The sequence below is a fragment of the Megascapheus bottae genome, chromosome 29 (assembly GCF_031878675.1).
Source record: "Megascapheus bottae isolate mThoBot1 chromosome 29, mThoBot2.hap1, whole genome shotgun sequence".
Taxonomy (NCBI): domain Eukaryota; kingdom Metazoa; phylum Chordata; class Mammalia; order Rodentia; family Geomyidae; genus Megascapheus; species Megascapheus bottae.
Window position 1 is genome coordinate 8,487,152 of NC_143537.1, and position 16,213 is coordinate 8,503,364.

The 16,213-nt window shown below is 44.7% G+C and overlaps 1 protein-coding gene across 1 annotated transcript in view; it reads left to right on the plus strand.

The window, feature by feature from the left end:
- Positions 1 to 15,234, plus strand: part of Gfpt2 (glutamine--fructose-6-phosphate transaminase 2) — a 39,055-nt gene extending 23,821 nt beyond the window's left edge. Inside the window, exons 8-19 of the mRNA XM_090321067.1 lie at positions 1,740 to 1,819; positions 2,294 to 2,411; positions 4,181 to 4,344; positions 4,992 to 5,087; positions 5,195 to 5,292; positions 5,794 to 5,914; positions 8,321 to 8,478; positions 8,858 to 8,972; positions 10,175 to 10,302; positions 11,385 to 11,552; positions 13,298 to 13,459; positions 14,301 to 15,234. Coding sequence (XP_090177193.1) covers positions 1,740 to 1,819; positions 2,294 to 2,411; positions 4,181 to 4,344; positions 4,992 to 5,087; positions 5,195 to 5,292; positions 5,794 to 5,914; positions 8,321 to 8,478; positions 8,858 to 8,972; positions 10,175 to 10,302; positions 11,385 to 11,552; positions 13,298 to 13,459; positions 14,301 to 14,345 — 1,453 coding nt within the window. The 3' untranslated portion in view covers positions 14,346 to 15,234. The remainder of the gene's footprint in view (positions 1 to 1,739; positions 1,820 to 2,293; positions 2,412 to 4,180; positions 4,345 to 4,991; positions 5,088 to 5,194; positions 5,293 to 5,793; positions 5,915 to 8,320; positions 8,479 to 8,857; positions 8,973 to 10,174; positions 10,303 to 11,384; positions 11,553 to 13,297; positions 13,460 to 14,300) is intronic.
- The last annotated feature ends 979 nt before the right edge of the window (positions 15,235 to 16,213 follow it).

Sequence of the window (16,213 nt, forward strand, 5' to 3'; positions counted from 1 at the left end):
AAGAGCCTGTATATATTTTTTCTTTTAAAGAGAAGCCAGAAAGTTCATTTTCTATGTGAAATGTCCAGATTTTTAGAAGTTGACAACAAATTAAAATGCATAAAGGGACCAGATCCAGGCTTTGTAGGGGTTCAAAGCCTTAATATAATTTGGAGGAACCCTCTTGGATAAGTATGTAAAATTATGAACATAACAACTGGGAACCAAACTGACCTATGATTTGGATCCAGAACTGAAAAGCCCTGGAATGCCCTAGAAAGGGCAGGGGAAAGCAGAGAACCACACACATGCAGCCAGATTCAGTCCACATGTCTAGGTTTGTTACAGCCTCATCATTCTTCACCTCAACTCTGGATTCATAAAAGTTGAGGAAGAGCCATTCTGCTATTTTATTTTCAGATGGACTGATTATCCATCCGTGATCCATTGATTATTTGTTATTTGTTGAACATTTCCAGTGTAGCCATTTCCTAAAGGCCTTGTGACATCCAGCCCGGTCTCTGTGTTTAAGGAGAGAGAGGGCTCTGAGTGAGACTTCCAGTCTCCAGGGGTCTAATTGCCACCTGTTGTGGACCAAGTATGGGGATGACCAGCAGATAATCAGGTGGTGCGGACATTGTCTCGTGAACTTCATGGGTTAGAGAGACATGTAGGTGGATGCTGGCCTTGGAGGGAGCCTCAGCCCTGCAGGCTGCAGACCTCATTCTAAAAGCACAAAGGAGCCATGGGAATCTCTGTGCAGCCCTCCTTCCCTCCCCTCAGTCCAGAGCAGAGAGGGCAAGACTGTCCCTTAAAGACTGTCACAGTATCTAGGCAGAGAGATCATATGAATTTATCTTGATTCTATGTTTTTCTAGGACTAGAATGGATCTACCATTTGGGATGCAATTCTTTCCAACTGTGGAATAACAAAGTACAAGTTGGTTCCTAGCAAATTTAGAAACTCCCTTTAAAATGGGATCGTACCTATTACTATTTAAATCCACGCAGATGATGATAGTGGGAAGAAGCAATAAAGCTTTAGTTTTTTTTTCCCCCAAAGTTGCCATTAGCTGATGGCTGTATAACCACCAGGTCAATGTTGGGAGAATTCTATGTCTCAAAGTCTTAAGTTATCACAGAACTCAATCCACAACATTTGCCAAGAAAATTAGATAACCACATACTTGTTTTTTGCCTCAGTGCCATTATTAGAAAGCTGGTTCCCCAAACTGAGCCCAGCACTAGGGCCTCTGACTTGCTTTAGACACTATGAATATTCAGTATTCAAGGTGTACACCACACCTTTTTTTTTTTGACAGTATAAACCTGGGCCTACACTATGAGAACTCAGAAGAAGGGTCCCAATAGGTTAACACTGGAAAACAAGATCATTACTACTATACAATAATAAAAAGCCTGCATTGAGTCAGGCTAAGAGACCAAATGCATTCAATGACTAAACTAAGCCATTGAGCAAGTGACTTGTCAGATTACCAGTCTATAATCATACGACATGGGTGGACATAAAATAGGACCCCATCTTGTTGAACCATTGCGTTCAAGATAGTGGCTATTTTCTCATTTGACCTGCCGGTAGCTGAAACCTTTTGGAAAACAAAATTAAGAACCAGACAGAGAGACTACTGTAGTTGCTAAGAGGTCTGTGCTTTCTCCCACTGAGAGTGAATTAATCTGTCATAAGAAAGCACAGATAATGTTTTGCTGATGAGTAACTTGATGCTTTCTTGTCCCCACAGGAGAGGCAGCCCATTGCTCATTGGAGTGCGGAGCAAATACAAACTCTCCACTGAACAGATCCCCATCCTCTACAGGACATGTAAGTTTCTCCCAGAAGGGCTTGCACAGCGCAGCATCTGAGTAATTGCTCTGGTCCAGTCAGTAGCACTTGGATCTGGCTGGATGGTATTTCCAGGCTTCAAAGATTTTCATTTTCATGCAGTGGAAATCTAGCTTCATCTTTTTTTTTTTTTAAAGCTTTTCATTGTGGATATTTTCAAACATCCACAGAAGTAGAAAGAACAGAACTCAGCTCAATTATCACGACAACTGTGCCCTCCATTTGCGTATTGCTTTGGTTTGTTTTGTTTGCATTTCTCTCTCCCACTGTAGACATTTAAATGCTCTTTCTTTTGGTGATGCTGTGCTATTTTGAGGGGAGCTTTTACACGATTTAGCTGACGCAGCCCATCGCTAAAAATTGCACATTTCTCCCACACACATTCAAAGGGGAGATGGGTTCTGCAAATGGAATATTCTGCTGGGATCTGCAATCCAGCCTTTTATTTACTAGGCAATATTGAGAATGTGAAGAATATCTGTAAAACCAGGGTGAAGAGGCTGGACAGCTCCACCTGTCTTCATGCTGTGGGCGACAAAGCAGTGGAATTCTTTTTTGCTTCTGATGCCAGGTATTGAAACCCCCTTTCACCTTTCTATCCTGGGGATTGTGTAACCCAAGAGTGACTGTCAAAACACTATGCTTTCTTTTGTGAGAAAAACCAAAACCTTCCTGTTATTGGAAATAGACCCAATAAATATCAGTGTATGTGATGTAGACACACAAACAGATAGACAGACAGATAATAACTTCTTTTATCCATACTTTTCTTTCTTTTTATCCTTGGATGGCTTTTTTTATTCCCACCCCACTTCTAGAAGGACCTCGCTCTGAAATAGTGCTCTGAGCACTCCAGGCCAGATCTCCTGAGAAGTAAGAAGAAATCAAACCAGAACCCAGGCTGCAAGGCCTATTTTAGCCCACAGCTGGCATCATAACACTGATCGTTATCAGTGGTTCCCAAATTTGTGCTGCTCAGAGCAGCACTATTTCAGTGAGAAGCTTGGGTTATTTCAATGATCCTAAGACACACACACACACACACACACACACACACACACACACACATTTATTTTTACAGATTTTTGCACCCATAGGTGACATCTTTTAATTACCGTTTGATTACATTTTTATTTCATAGAAGCACACAGAATGATTGTGGCCTTACAAGTCAATGTGATCATATATTTGATGAAATATGGGGAGATGTTTTTCAAACTAGAAAAGGCCTAAGTGCTTGAAAGAAGATGAAATGAGTATTTATAGGCAATGTAGTTATACATATTTTAAATTCAACCAAAGGGCTGGTAGAACTAATACTGGCAGCTGGTTAGAAAATAAAGATGCTGAAATAGTCACTGTGCTGCCAGCTGCCTCAGCTGGTACTGCGTCTACCTTATTTCTTCTAGTATCAGCTCACAAGACCAAAGCTGTAGGCTTACAATCAGCAAGCTGTTTTTGGTGCCAGTACGGGGGCTTGCACTCAGCGCCTGGGCACTGTCTCTGAGCTTTTGTGCTCAAGGCTAGCTCTCTACCACAGAGCCATTTCCAGCTTTTCCTGGGATTTAAATGAAGATAAGAGTCTCATGGATTTGATTTGGCTACCAGGGCTGGCTTTGAACTGTGATCTTCAGATCTCAGCTTCCTGAGTAGATAGGAATACCATCATGAGCCACCAGCACCTGGTTAAACTTTTAAATTAATGATTCAGAATCATTTATATCAAGACCTTACTTCTTCCTCCAAACTAATCTGTAAACTCAACAGATCCTGATTTGAAGAAACCAATGATTAAAAAAAAAAAAAAAAAAAAAAGACTGGCCAGGAGTGTGGCCTAGTGGTAGAGCGCTTACCTAGCAGGCATGAAGATCTGGGTCCGATTCCTCGGTACCACATACCCAGAAGAAAGAAAAAAAAAAGACATCTGTGAGATTATTTAGAGAAATGTGAACATGGAAAATTTGATGATATGAAGAAAGAATTATTCATTCCTAGATATGATGTTGACCTCATGGTAAGTTCAAAGATAGTCTTTATCTCCCAGAGATAGAAGCAAAATATTTACAGGAGCAAAATGATAACCATGTTTTCCCGCATTTCCAAGGAGTTGAGATCAGGGATATGTTCACTTCACTTCACTGGCTGCAGATTAATTCTGAGGAGAAGCCGGCGGGGAGGGTGGGGTGGGGGGAGGGAGAGATTCACCCACGAATCCATGTCTGTAATTTTTTGTCGTGTCACTAAGATGGATCTCATGCTGGGAGCCAGTGAGTGACTGCCACTCAGTCACAACGAAGGCCGGGGTGCCAGTCTTGACATCTGTGTTTCCCTCAACTCCAGCGCCATCATAGAACACACCAATCGGGTCATCTTCCTGGAGGACGATGACATTGCTGCAGTGGCGGATGGGAAGCTCTCCATCCATCGAATCAAGCGCTCTGCTAGCGACGATTCCTCCCGAGCCATTCAGACCTTGCAGATGGAGCTGCAGCAAATCATGAAAGGCAGGTGTCCCCTGAGCTATCGCAAGCAGCAGCCGGGGGGAGAAGCTGCTCTTGGTGGGGTTGAGAGTTGGGGAGACATTGCCCTATATGGCCACTGGCTACTGGGGAAGGACTGCAGGTGGCCTGTAGCTTGCCCAGCTAACAGGCTATGGAGGGCCTCACCTATGACCCTGTGCCGTGATTGATTCCCTGTGATATTCTGAGGTCACCATTTATCCTCAGGAGCAAGAGATCTGTAGTAACAGGGGGTTATAGTCCACCTTCGTTAGATGACAGGATCTCACTATGTGCCCTCTCACTTTGAATCCTCCTCAGTTTTCTAAATGCCAGCATTATAGGTGTTCACCACTGCCCCCAGCTATTCTGCACCCACTTTTCTCTTCCACTATCTCTACTTTATAGGGCAGTGTGAGTAAAGTCTTTGTTGGTTTGGGTTAGTGCTGGGGTTCAAACTCAGGGCCCTTTACCTGAAGACATCCTCTGGGACCTGTGGTGGGCTTTGACAGGTGTGGTCACTCTGAGTAATGACACGATGACAGAAGGTTATACAAAAGACTTGCAACCAGGATCTTCCTCACCAAAAGCTAAGCCGTAGAAATGTATCTAAATGAAAAACTCACCTAACTTCCTTCACATTATCTGATCAGGTAACTTCAGTGCATTTATGCAGAAAGAGATCTTTGAACAGCCAGAATCAGTCTTCAATACAATGAGAGGTCGGGTGAATTTTGAGACCAACACAGGTAACCCCAATATTCAGTGGGGAGCCCCACCTGGGTCCCGTGTCATTGAACGAGGTCACTATGTAGACTTAGCAGCAGTGACGCCATGTCTGTCCTGTGCCCTGCAGTGCTTCTGGGAGGCTTGAAGGACCATTTGAAGGAGATTCGACGATGCCGGAGACTCATTGTCATTGGCTGTGGGACCAGCTACCACGCTGCTGTGGCGGTAAGTGCAGGCTGGACCTTTGATGGAAGTAGAAGGTGGGCAGAAGTCTAGGGTGAGACACTGCTCTTAGATTTTTATCATGCATTTGATCTTCTGGATTTGGCAAAGCCCTGGAACCCATTCCCATCGGTCAGCTTATGATGTGACACCGAGCTAGGCCCCCAGGGGCTCAGTCCTGTAATCCCAGCTACTCAGGAGGCTGAGATCTGAGGAATGGTGGTTCAAAACCAACCTGCACAGAAAGTCTAATTTATCCCCAATTAACCACTAAAAAACCAGCCTTGAATGACTAAGCCAAGGGACAGCATCCTGGTCCCAAGTTCAAGCCCCAGGACTGGCACAAAGAAAAGAATTTATAAATGTAACAATTGAGCCTTTTCTCCAAGGTGACCTCTATAAATGACTCCAGGCCCCCACCACCTGAACAGGAAGGCAACATGTTACAGACTGCCCCTGTGGGACCTAAGGTTGACTTTTTAGCCTTCATGTTTTTGCCTTCAGACCCGGCAAGTTTTAGAGGAACTGACTGAGCTTCCAGTGATGGTGGAACTCGCCAGCGATTTCCTGGACAGGAATACACCCGTATTCAGAGATGACGTTTGCTTTTTCATAAGCCAGTCAGGTAAGGGATGCAGGCAGTGTGTTCAGGTTTGCATTAGCTCATCTCTGGGTTCATCTCTTTGTATCATACCACACGTCACCCTCCCTTCCATTTACCCCTCTGTATACCTTCCATGTGCCCTGTATGCTCTCAGACATTGGCACACTTAACCCTCAAAGGCATCAGTATAAGGAAGATAGACAGGGCCGGGAGTTTGGCCTAGTGGTTAAAGTGCTTGCCTAGCATGCGCAAAGACCTGGGTTCAATTCCTCGGTACCACATACATAGGAAAAAAAAAAAAAAGCCAGAAGTGGTGCTGAGGCTCAAGTGGTAGAGCTCTAGCCTTGAGAAAGTCCAAGGACAATGCTCAGGCCCTGAGTTCAAGCCCAGGACTGGCAAAAAAAAAATTAAAAAAAAAATAAGGAAGATAGACAAGGTTACAATGGAGCTACAGGTAGGCTGAGACTCCAGGTCTGTTTTTCTCCCTGCCTTCCCCACCCCCAGCTCCACAACTCTCATCTGCTTCCATCCCAAAGCTACAAACCCAAGGACTACTCTCCAAGGCATTCATTAATGCTTGCTGGGTTTTAGTGAAGAAGAAAAAAGAAACAATCTCCAAAATTCTGCCAGGTTGAGAGTCCTAGCTTACTGCTCTCTGTGTGCAGTGCCCAGAATGTCCAGCAGGGGGAGGCATGGAGAGACACTGCTCTGAGTCAATTCTGCCTCCATACCAACCCAACACTAGGTAGGGACATTAGCTCTTAGTGGGGTTGTCATAGGCCTGGAGTCCCCTGGAGGTCTATGAGGATTTATGAAATATTTTAGTTATGACGAATTCCGAACCTTTATAAAAGTAGATTGATGTATATAATGAATGAGTTGTCAGGCTTCAGCCATGACCAGCTCTGATGTCGTCTTTAGCCAGCCCCCAAACCCTCCTCTAGATTATTTTTAAGCCAGTGCCAGACATCATGTCATTTCCTCTATAAGTTCTCCAGAATGTCTAATGAAAAATGATAAAAAGGAAAAAAAAACACTAAGCCCCATGTCATTATCATGATGGAAAAGCTGATAGTGATGTTGTAATATCCACAGTGGCTTTTAAGGCTGAGTCTATTTTCACTTTTTAAAACACCATTTCCACTTTGATGACTAGCTAAGAAAAACTAGTGTGGTCATACCTACTGTCTGGGGTTGCTATAGTTGCCTTTGAGCTAATGATCCCAGCAGAGCTTCAAAAACATTTCAAGAATCAATGGGAGCTATGAGCAAAATAACAGAGGTGGGTTTCATGTGAACAGAAAGCAGTCCTTTCGGCTTACCCTTGAGTGTTTATACCAAAGTGTTCAGCTCTTTAAAGAAATGGTGAGGGGGACTATTCAAATTGGGGGGGAGGGGGTTGTGATGGTATCTCCCTCCCCCAACTCCACCATTAGTGATGAGCAAGGCTACATGTGACACTCCAATGTGCTAAATCCAGATGTTCAAAGACAAGGAGGTAAAGAATTGAGCTATCAAACAGTACATAGTGTCTGCAATTAACACTGCCGAAAAGCCTGGATAAACACAGCCAAGAGCTGGGACTGTGTGGATGGAACAGCATCCAAAGTCCTCACTGGTTTTGATTTTGGGGTGTGGCTCGAGATTAACTTAGTTACAAACACGGGGGTGGTTATACTGGCTTTTATGCATAAGTCTATTGAAGTAGCTTTATTAGAAAAATTACTTGAGTTCCCCACTTGGGAAGCTCCAAGAGATGTCAAACGAGGTCTATCTGAAGAAACGTTCCATGAGTGGTTTTGCTTCTTCAATGTCTAACCTGTCAAATTGATACTGAAAATCCTGTAACTCTTGATCAGATCCCCAAGAATGAGCTCATGGACACAGAGGGAGAAGTAAAAGGTCAAAGGGTTTGTTGGAGAAAAAGATGAACAGACAGAAGGGGTCCCAAAGGAGAGCATCACCTGATTGGGCTTTCTGTAAGAGAGAATCACATGACTCTCAGAATTACTGGACAGCCTTTAGACCCTCTCCAGATCCAATCAGTGGCTCCACACAGCCTGCTCTATGCATCCTTCAGCAACCTTAGGTGCTGCTCTGGGGTTCAATTAGCCCATTGTTGATGTGCAAATCTCCCAGAGGCCATGGACCATAACATGATGCCCCAAGACTACTGAGAGCCACGTGGAGGGCTGCAGGCTCTCCATGGGAGGGGGCGGGATGCCTTGACCGCCCAGCCCATCGACAGGGAGGGAGAGGGATGTTGAACGTGCAATTTTCTCTCCTGAAGGCTGGCTGAATGAATCTTGGAAACAAGTTCTCAAGTAGACGCTAGAGAGAGTTGAGGAGTAGGGAGGGGGCAGGGTAGGAGGCTGGCAGAGTGCCTGAACTTGGCTGATGTGCACTGAAAGGGCCCCTGTGTGACAGGCGAGACCGCAGACACACTCTTGGCTCTGCGCTACTGTAAGGACCGCCGTGCCCTGACTGTGGGCGTTACCAACACCGTGGGCAGCTCCATCTCCCGAGAGACTGACTGTGGTGTTCACATCAATGCTGGACCAGAGATCGGTGTGGCCAGCACCAAGGTAGGACGCATAGATCTTTTCCTTGGGAAAGCCTGGGTTGGGTAGGTGGGAGACAAGGAGGATTTGACCGCTCTCCTCTCCTGGGAACCATGTGAGCAATTGTATCCCGCCCTACCAAGCACCTCAGCTCATTTCTCCCTCCCTTCCTCCATTCCTCCCTTCCTTCTTTTCTCCTTCCTTCCTTCTCTCCTTCCTTCCCTCCTCTCTCCATCTCTTTCTCCCCCTCTCTTCCCTCTTCATCTCCCTCCTCCCATTTTTCTCTGTATTTACTCTCTTTTTTGTTCATTGTTTTCTGGTCTTTGTGTTGTCCTTCAGTGCTTCAAGCATCTCTGAGACAAATTATTTTAAACTCTTTGCCACACTCCTCCTTTGACCACAGGCTTATACGAGCCAGTTCATCTCTTTGGTGATGTTCGGCTTGATGATGTCTGAAGACAGAATTTCACTACAGAACAGGAGGCAAGAGATCATTCGTGGCTTGAAATCTTTACCTGGTATGTTACAGAATCATTCTTTCCTTCCTTCCTTCCTTCTTTCCTTCCTTCCTTCCTTCCTTCCTTCCTTCCTTCCTTCCTTCCTTCCTTCCTTCTCTTCTCTCTTACTTTTTTCCTCCTTTCCTTCCTCCCTTGCTTCTTTCTTTCCTTCTTTCTCTCCCACCCGCCTTTTTTATATTAGTACTGGGGCTTGAACTCAGAGCCTGGGTGCTACCTCTTAGCTTTTTTGCTCAAGGCTGGCACTTGCCCAAGGCTGAGCTATAGTTCCAATTCCATCTTTTTGGTGGCAGACTAGAGATGAAAGTCTCACATATCCTGCCCGGGCTGTCTTTGTGATTCTCAGATCTCAGCCTCCTAAGTAGCTAGATTTATAGGCCTGAACCACCAGCACCCAGATCTTTCATCCATCTTAAAGACAATGACTTGCTATATAGCTCAGGTTGGCAATGAACTTTCTATCCCCCTGGTTCCATGGTGATTATAAGCATACACCACCACAGCCAACATTCTCTCTAATCAAATCCGGTGATTATAGTTGGCACTCTCTTCCTTGACTGTCTCTCCTGTAAACAATGTTGTTAATCATCCTCACCATCTAGAACTTTCAACCCACTGCTAGTCCTCTGGCAGCTTTCACTGGGTCAAGATTAACATCTACCCTACATCCCTGTACACTGGGCGCCTATAGCCTCTGACCTTATCCTAGCCTTTCCTCCTCTCTGGGTGGCTCAGGCCATTAGTAATTTCAGAACTTGGCAGACATTTACTCAGAAATGACAAAGCTAACTTGACATTTCAAGAGCAATAAATTGGCAACAAGCATTGCCAATTAATTAACATCAAATTTTCACTAAAAACTTAGAATTGTATCTACCTTCCTGAGATTAACCCCCTCCTGTCATTTAACAATTTTCCTGAAATCACGCTACTGTTAACAACTGTGATTTCTAAAATATACTTTACAGTAAAATAGATCCATTTCTAGAAAATTTGTAGACAGACTGAAGAGATTCTGGTTCCCACTAAACTAGGAAAAAAAAACAAAACGGTAAAATGGAAGTGTGGCTCAAATGATAAGAGTGCCAGCCTTGAGCAAAAACAAGCTCAGCGACAGTGCCCAGGACCTGAGTTCAAGCCCCAGACTGGCAAAAGAAAAAAAATGAAATGACTGGCTTCCTCCCTATGCATTATGCTTCACTTAGAGCTGATCAAGGAAGTGTTGTCGCTGGATGAGAAGATCCACGATCTCGCCCTGGAGCTGTACACCCAGAGGTCGCTGCTGGTGATGGGACGGGGTTACAACTATGCCACCTGCTTGGAAGGAGCCTTGGTGAGCCCACTCTGCCCACCTCCATCCCCCACCAACCACCATACAGCCCCTGGGAATCGTGAGGGCACTCAGAGGAGATAATGCCAAAACCAGGAAGAAAGAGAGCAGAGGAAGTGGAGGTGTAGCATGCTAGCCTTGAGCAAAAGGGCCCTGTTCAGTCACATGATGTGCTAGTTAAGGTCCCCATTGTACCCAGAAAGACTAAGCTTGAAAAGGCTAAGTACCTGGCTCAAGATTGCGTACAGAAAGCAGGGCACCAGTGGCTCATGCCTGCAATCCCAGCTACTCAAGAGGCTGATATCTGAGGATCAAGGTTCAGAGCCAGCCCAGGTACAAAAGTCTGTGAGACTCTTCTGGCCAGTGAACCACCAGAAAACCAGAAGTGGCACTGTAGCTCAAGTGGTAGAGCCCTAGCCTTGAAATGAAGTGCTCAGGGACTGCAACCAGGCCCTGAGTGCAAGCTCCAGGACCAGCAAAAAACTGACACATGCTGCCTTTTGAGGGACATAGTAGAAGTAAGCCCCCTTTCCTCCCCACCGCACCCCCCAATAGTTGTGCTGCCTGGCTGGGAGTCTCAGCTTCAATGGCTAAGTGTGCTGGTGAAAGACAGGGATTAAGTATCTAAAATCAGGAAATGATTCATCAGTTTATTGAATAAGGGTACACCTAAGCAGAACACAATGTTGTATTATAAATGATCTTTGCAGAAAGGCTATATGGTCGCCTAAGGAAGAAAAAGAAGGAAAGCTAGAGTGATACCAACTGTTCATCCAAAGAGGGTAGCCATGCATGGAACAGAACAGAAATGGAGCTACCTTGCTTGAGTGCCACTGGCTTAAAAAATGCAAAGGCTGCCAGCTGGGCTTTCATACTATCCTGGACAGCTGCCAGACCTTGTCCTTGGCCCCTGCCCTTTGCCGTTGCTGCTGTTGACTTGTCTGTCCATAGATCCATCCGCTTGACCCTCACTTCTCACCTCCCCCAGCTTCTTTCTCCTCCTCTATCACATCTACTGTACCACCCACCCTATCTGCCCAATGTGACATGGGTCCAACCTTATGTCCTTCCCACCCCACCCCCAGAAAATCAAAGAGATAACCTACATGCATTCTGAGGGCATCCTGGCTGGGGAGCTGAAACATGGGCCCCTGGCACTGGTTGACAAACAGATGCCAGTCATCATGGTCATCATGAAAGATCCTTGCTTCGCCAAATGTCAGAATGCTCTGCAGCAGGTGACGGCCCGCCAGGTGAGTTCCTTCTCTGAGGCTGGAGACCCCACTCCCTTCCTGTCTCTTCTGCCTGTGCCCAACTCACCCACGCTGCCAGCACTAGCTGTGGGTTGAGTTGCCAGTGAGTGGGTGTGACCATACCCCCCCACACACACACACACTCAGAATTAGTGAATCTATTGTGAAGGGAACTAGACAGCCTGCAGCCATATCCTATAATGGACACTCAGAGTGGTCCAGTGACTTAAACTGTACCCACCCTCACAAGCAGCCTGGGGACCTAGCCCTGGGGGGCAGTAGTGGGGGTGGGGGTGGGTGAGGTAGGACAGGTGATTCTAACTGTGCAGAGTGAGGTCAGATTTCACAAGACTGCCCTTTTTTGTTTTGTTAAGGTGTGTGTGTGTGTGTACTGGGGCTTGAACTCAGAGCCTGGACACTGTCTCTTTGCTTTTTTTCACACAGAGCTAGTACTTTGCCGCTTAAGCCACCCCTCCGCTTTGAGCTTCTTGCTGGTTAACGGGAGTTAAGTGTCTCACAGATTGCGCTGCCCAGTTGGCTTCCTACTGCAATCCTCAAATCTCAGTAGCTAGGACTGTAGCCCCCTACCCCCAACACCCACCTGGTTTCTTTTCTTGAGAGGCCTTCTTTCCCAGATCTCAACAGCATCTCTCAGTCACATCACCCTAGTCTTATTTTTTTGCTCTTGTGGCCTTTACATAAAATTCAACTTTGTTGATTTGCTTATGGTTTTTTTTTTTAAACAAAATTGTTTTGTTTTTCCATCACCAGGTTTTGAGCTCCATTAAGGTTCAGTATGAGACACCTGGGGTAGGCCCAAGGATAGAGCACCTGACCAGCAAATACTAGGCACTGACTTCAAACAACAACAACATTGAACGGGTCTGCATGGTCTTTGACATGATACCCCAAAACCACTTGGCAAGTGGGTGCTGAATTACCCATGAGTGACAATCACGTTTCCCAGAGAAAGAGAGAAAACACCCCAAGGATAATCACACACATGAAACCATCTCTCACCTATACCATGCTGTAACCCCACCTGTAATTCCAGCAAAACAAAATTAGCATCATCATGGTACTAATGCTGAGTCCAGGAACTCTGCTGGGTGTGAGAGCTGGCTTTTCTTCCCATTTTTTTTTTACTAGGTGCATTTTTATTAGCATATATTCATTTTGCAAAGTGGTCTCATGGTGACATTCCTATACATGCACATATTGCATTTTGAGTTTACTTTACTCTATGTCTCTTTTTGTGTGTGTGTGCCAAACTTGGGGCTTGAACTCAAGACCTGGGCACTGTCTTTTGAGTTTTTTTGTTCAAGGCAAGCATTCTACCACTTAAGCCAAAGCTCCACTTCCAACTTTTTTTTTTGCTGTTGTTGGTTAATTGGAAATCAGAGTTTGTGCCAAGGCTGGATTCAAACTGCAATCCTCAGATCTTAGCCTCCTGAGTAGGATTACTGGCATGAGCTACCAATGCCCAGCTTGTTAGTCTCTCTTATCCTTCATCCCCACTTCCTCTGTTTTTTTTCTTTTATAGTTTCTATAGGTTTTATCATGCTACTAATAACATGATAGGTAGATAGGTTTTATCTAATACATGATATAAGTACTTTCGTTCTATTCCACCCCTCCCCCACCTTCTCCATTCCCTCTTCCCTTCCTTATGGGCCTCCTCCAACAGCTCCATGTCTACACTCATGAAACGATCTATTTCATGACCTCAGTCCTGTCTGCCTCAGGGTCGCCCGATTATACTGTGTTCCAAGGACGACACTGAAAGTTCCAAGTTTGCATACAAAACCATCGAGCTGCCCCACACTGTGGACTGCCTGCAGGGCATCCTGAGTGTTATCCCACTCCAGCTCCTCTCCTTCCATCTGGCTGTTCTCCGAGGATACGATGTAAGTCCCAAGCTTGCACTTCATACAGCAAAGAGAAGAATAATCCCCGGGGAATGGAGTGTGGCCTAGTGGTAGAGTGCTTGTCTAGCATGAACGAAGCCCTGTGTTTAATTCCTCAGTACAACACACACAGAAAAAGCCAGAAATGGGGCTGTGGCTCAAGTGGTAGAGTGCTAACCTTAAGAAATCCCAAGGACAATGTCCAGGCCCTGAGTTCAAGCCCCTAGACTAGCAAAAAAAGAAAAATAATCCTGAAATTCCTTTCTTTTTAATTGGCACATGTTTTTACATAGTTACACAGCACAAGCTGGGATTGCAGTACACAAAGTGCACATATAAATTACTTAATTCCTTCTGGTTTTTGTTGTTGTTGTTGTTTGTTTGCTGGTCCTAGAGCTTGAACTCAAGGCCTGGGCACTGTCCCTGAGCTGGTTTTATTTTTTGTTTTCTCAAGGTTAGAGCTCTACTACTTTGAGCCACAGCACCACTTCCGGCTTTTTTTTATGTATGTGGTACCAAGGAATCGAACCCCAGTCTTCATGCATGCTAGGCAAGCACTGTACCACTAGGTCGAACTCCCGGCCCCCATATTCTTTTGATAATGTTAACATAGCATAGCATATATCAAGTACATACCAAGTGTTACTTGAGTGAACTACACATTATACAGCTAGATGAAGTAATAAACCCACTCCCAGGATGCTGATTCTCAGGGAGCTCCTGAGCTAGAGGTGACAGGAGCACCTGTCTCCTTGAGTTAGAGGAGTCTGATAAAGGTCATTAAAGAGAGCCTATGGCTGAGATTTGTGGGATCACGGGTAATTCCTGTCTTTCCTTTTAGGTTGACTTCCCCAGAAATCTAGCCAAGTCTGTCACTGTGGAATGAGAACAAGACTATAACTAGGCCATCCATCAACTTTAGTCTAATCCAAGACCTGTTCCAGCTGCAGGGATGCAACGTGGGGAGAGAAACAGAATATTATTCCGTGTGTCCCACGCGTTCCTGGTAGAGCTCGATAACTTTAAAGTGCCTTCTATCCAAGTGCTTTTGCTTACAGCAAATACTGTTTCTCTGTGTCCTGAAGTCACCCGCGGAGGAAAAGGGGGGTGGGGAGGGGTCACTAATTACACACGAGATCAGAGCAGACTTTTTCACTACTGTGCAATAGACAATACCGCTCTCTTCTGAGTAACTGTGAACCTTTTGTAATCAACTTTTTGTTTTAAAAATGTATTTAACCAATATTTTGTTTACAAAAAAAACAAAATATTTATAATGATGATTGTATAGCTTCTAAGTTATTTTTCTAGTATATGGCTTTTGGTCGCCATTGTAATTAACACCCAAGCTGGGCACCTCAGCTACATTAAGTGCCATCTCTGGGCTTGTCTTTGGCAAGTAGCATTCATCTCCAATTTGAGCACCTCTGGACCCCTTTCTCCTTTCCCTTCCTCTCTAGGCTTTTCCTGATTCCCATTCATCAGTGAAGTCCCTTCAGTTACCTGCTGATACCTCTTAGCTAAAATCTTCTTCCTTCAACATTTTCTTTTCCAGTGGGACCCAAATCCCTCCAACCCCCTGACTTCCATTTAATGAGATCATGGTTGCTTTTAAGTCCAGATAGCACTTTGGTCCCTGCTCTCTACTCACAGTAAAACAGCTTGAGATGTCCCACACAAGAGGATAATTTCAAGTGGGCTGCCTACTCTCTATTTAAAAGCGTGCACAATCAAATTTACTATGCAATTTAAGACAATAAAGATGGTACAGTTTGGGGCGGTGTTGTGTGTTTGGTTGTTGTGTGTCTGTTGTTGTTGTGCACTCTGGATTTTGAGGCCTAAAAGAACTCGGTAGTGTCTGCTGGGAACAGCCCTCTCTGTTATCGAGAGGGTATAGACAGGGTTTGAATGTGTTGAAATATAATCTTTATTCATAATCTCTTTATTTCCAATCACAATCTCGTGGGTCGAAACAATCCTTATTCCCAGCAGTGAATCTCAGCATCAATAAAACCCACCATGTATTCAGAACTTCAGATCAGCCTACATTCAATCTGAGCAGACAGACCAAGGTTATATGACAGAGAAATTAATACAATCAAAGAGCTGAATCTCCTTAAAAAAAACTGGAGATGAAAATTTCAAAAGAAAATATATTGGTGATGGCTTCAGAGAGATTGAAAAAAAAAAGACCTTGAAACAGTCATTCAAAAAATATTTAGTATACTTTTAAATGAACTTGATCTTTTCTCTCTCCCTTCCTCTCTCCCTCTCACACCCCCCCTCATCTGAGATGGTCCAGAAGCAATTACATTCTGATAGAAGCAACCACACCCAGAGAACAGATATTGGGTTCTAATGAAACCCCAGGTTTCTCCAGGGACCCGTGCAAAAATGGCTGGGTTTAGGCAAGAAATCCATTAACAGCCTCAAATTTATTATAGTACAAGTTAGGAAGTACTTATCTCACACATGTGCACACACACGTGCACACACACACACACACACTGATGGGGTTTATATAAAACTAAAAGAGCCATTTCACTAACATCATAAAACTGAATAAAGTACTTTTTTACAGTGGAGAAACCTGAATATAACATCTCAGACAGGTAAGCAAGTTCAACATCAATGATGATAAGGCATGTTAATAGTATATAGCCTGTACATATATGAATGAAATCTCCTCTGTGGTCTTCTTCCCCCAAACCCATAACCCCATTCTATCGTTAGAAAGGCATCAGACACACCCAA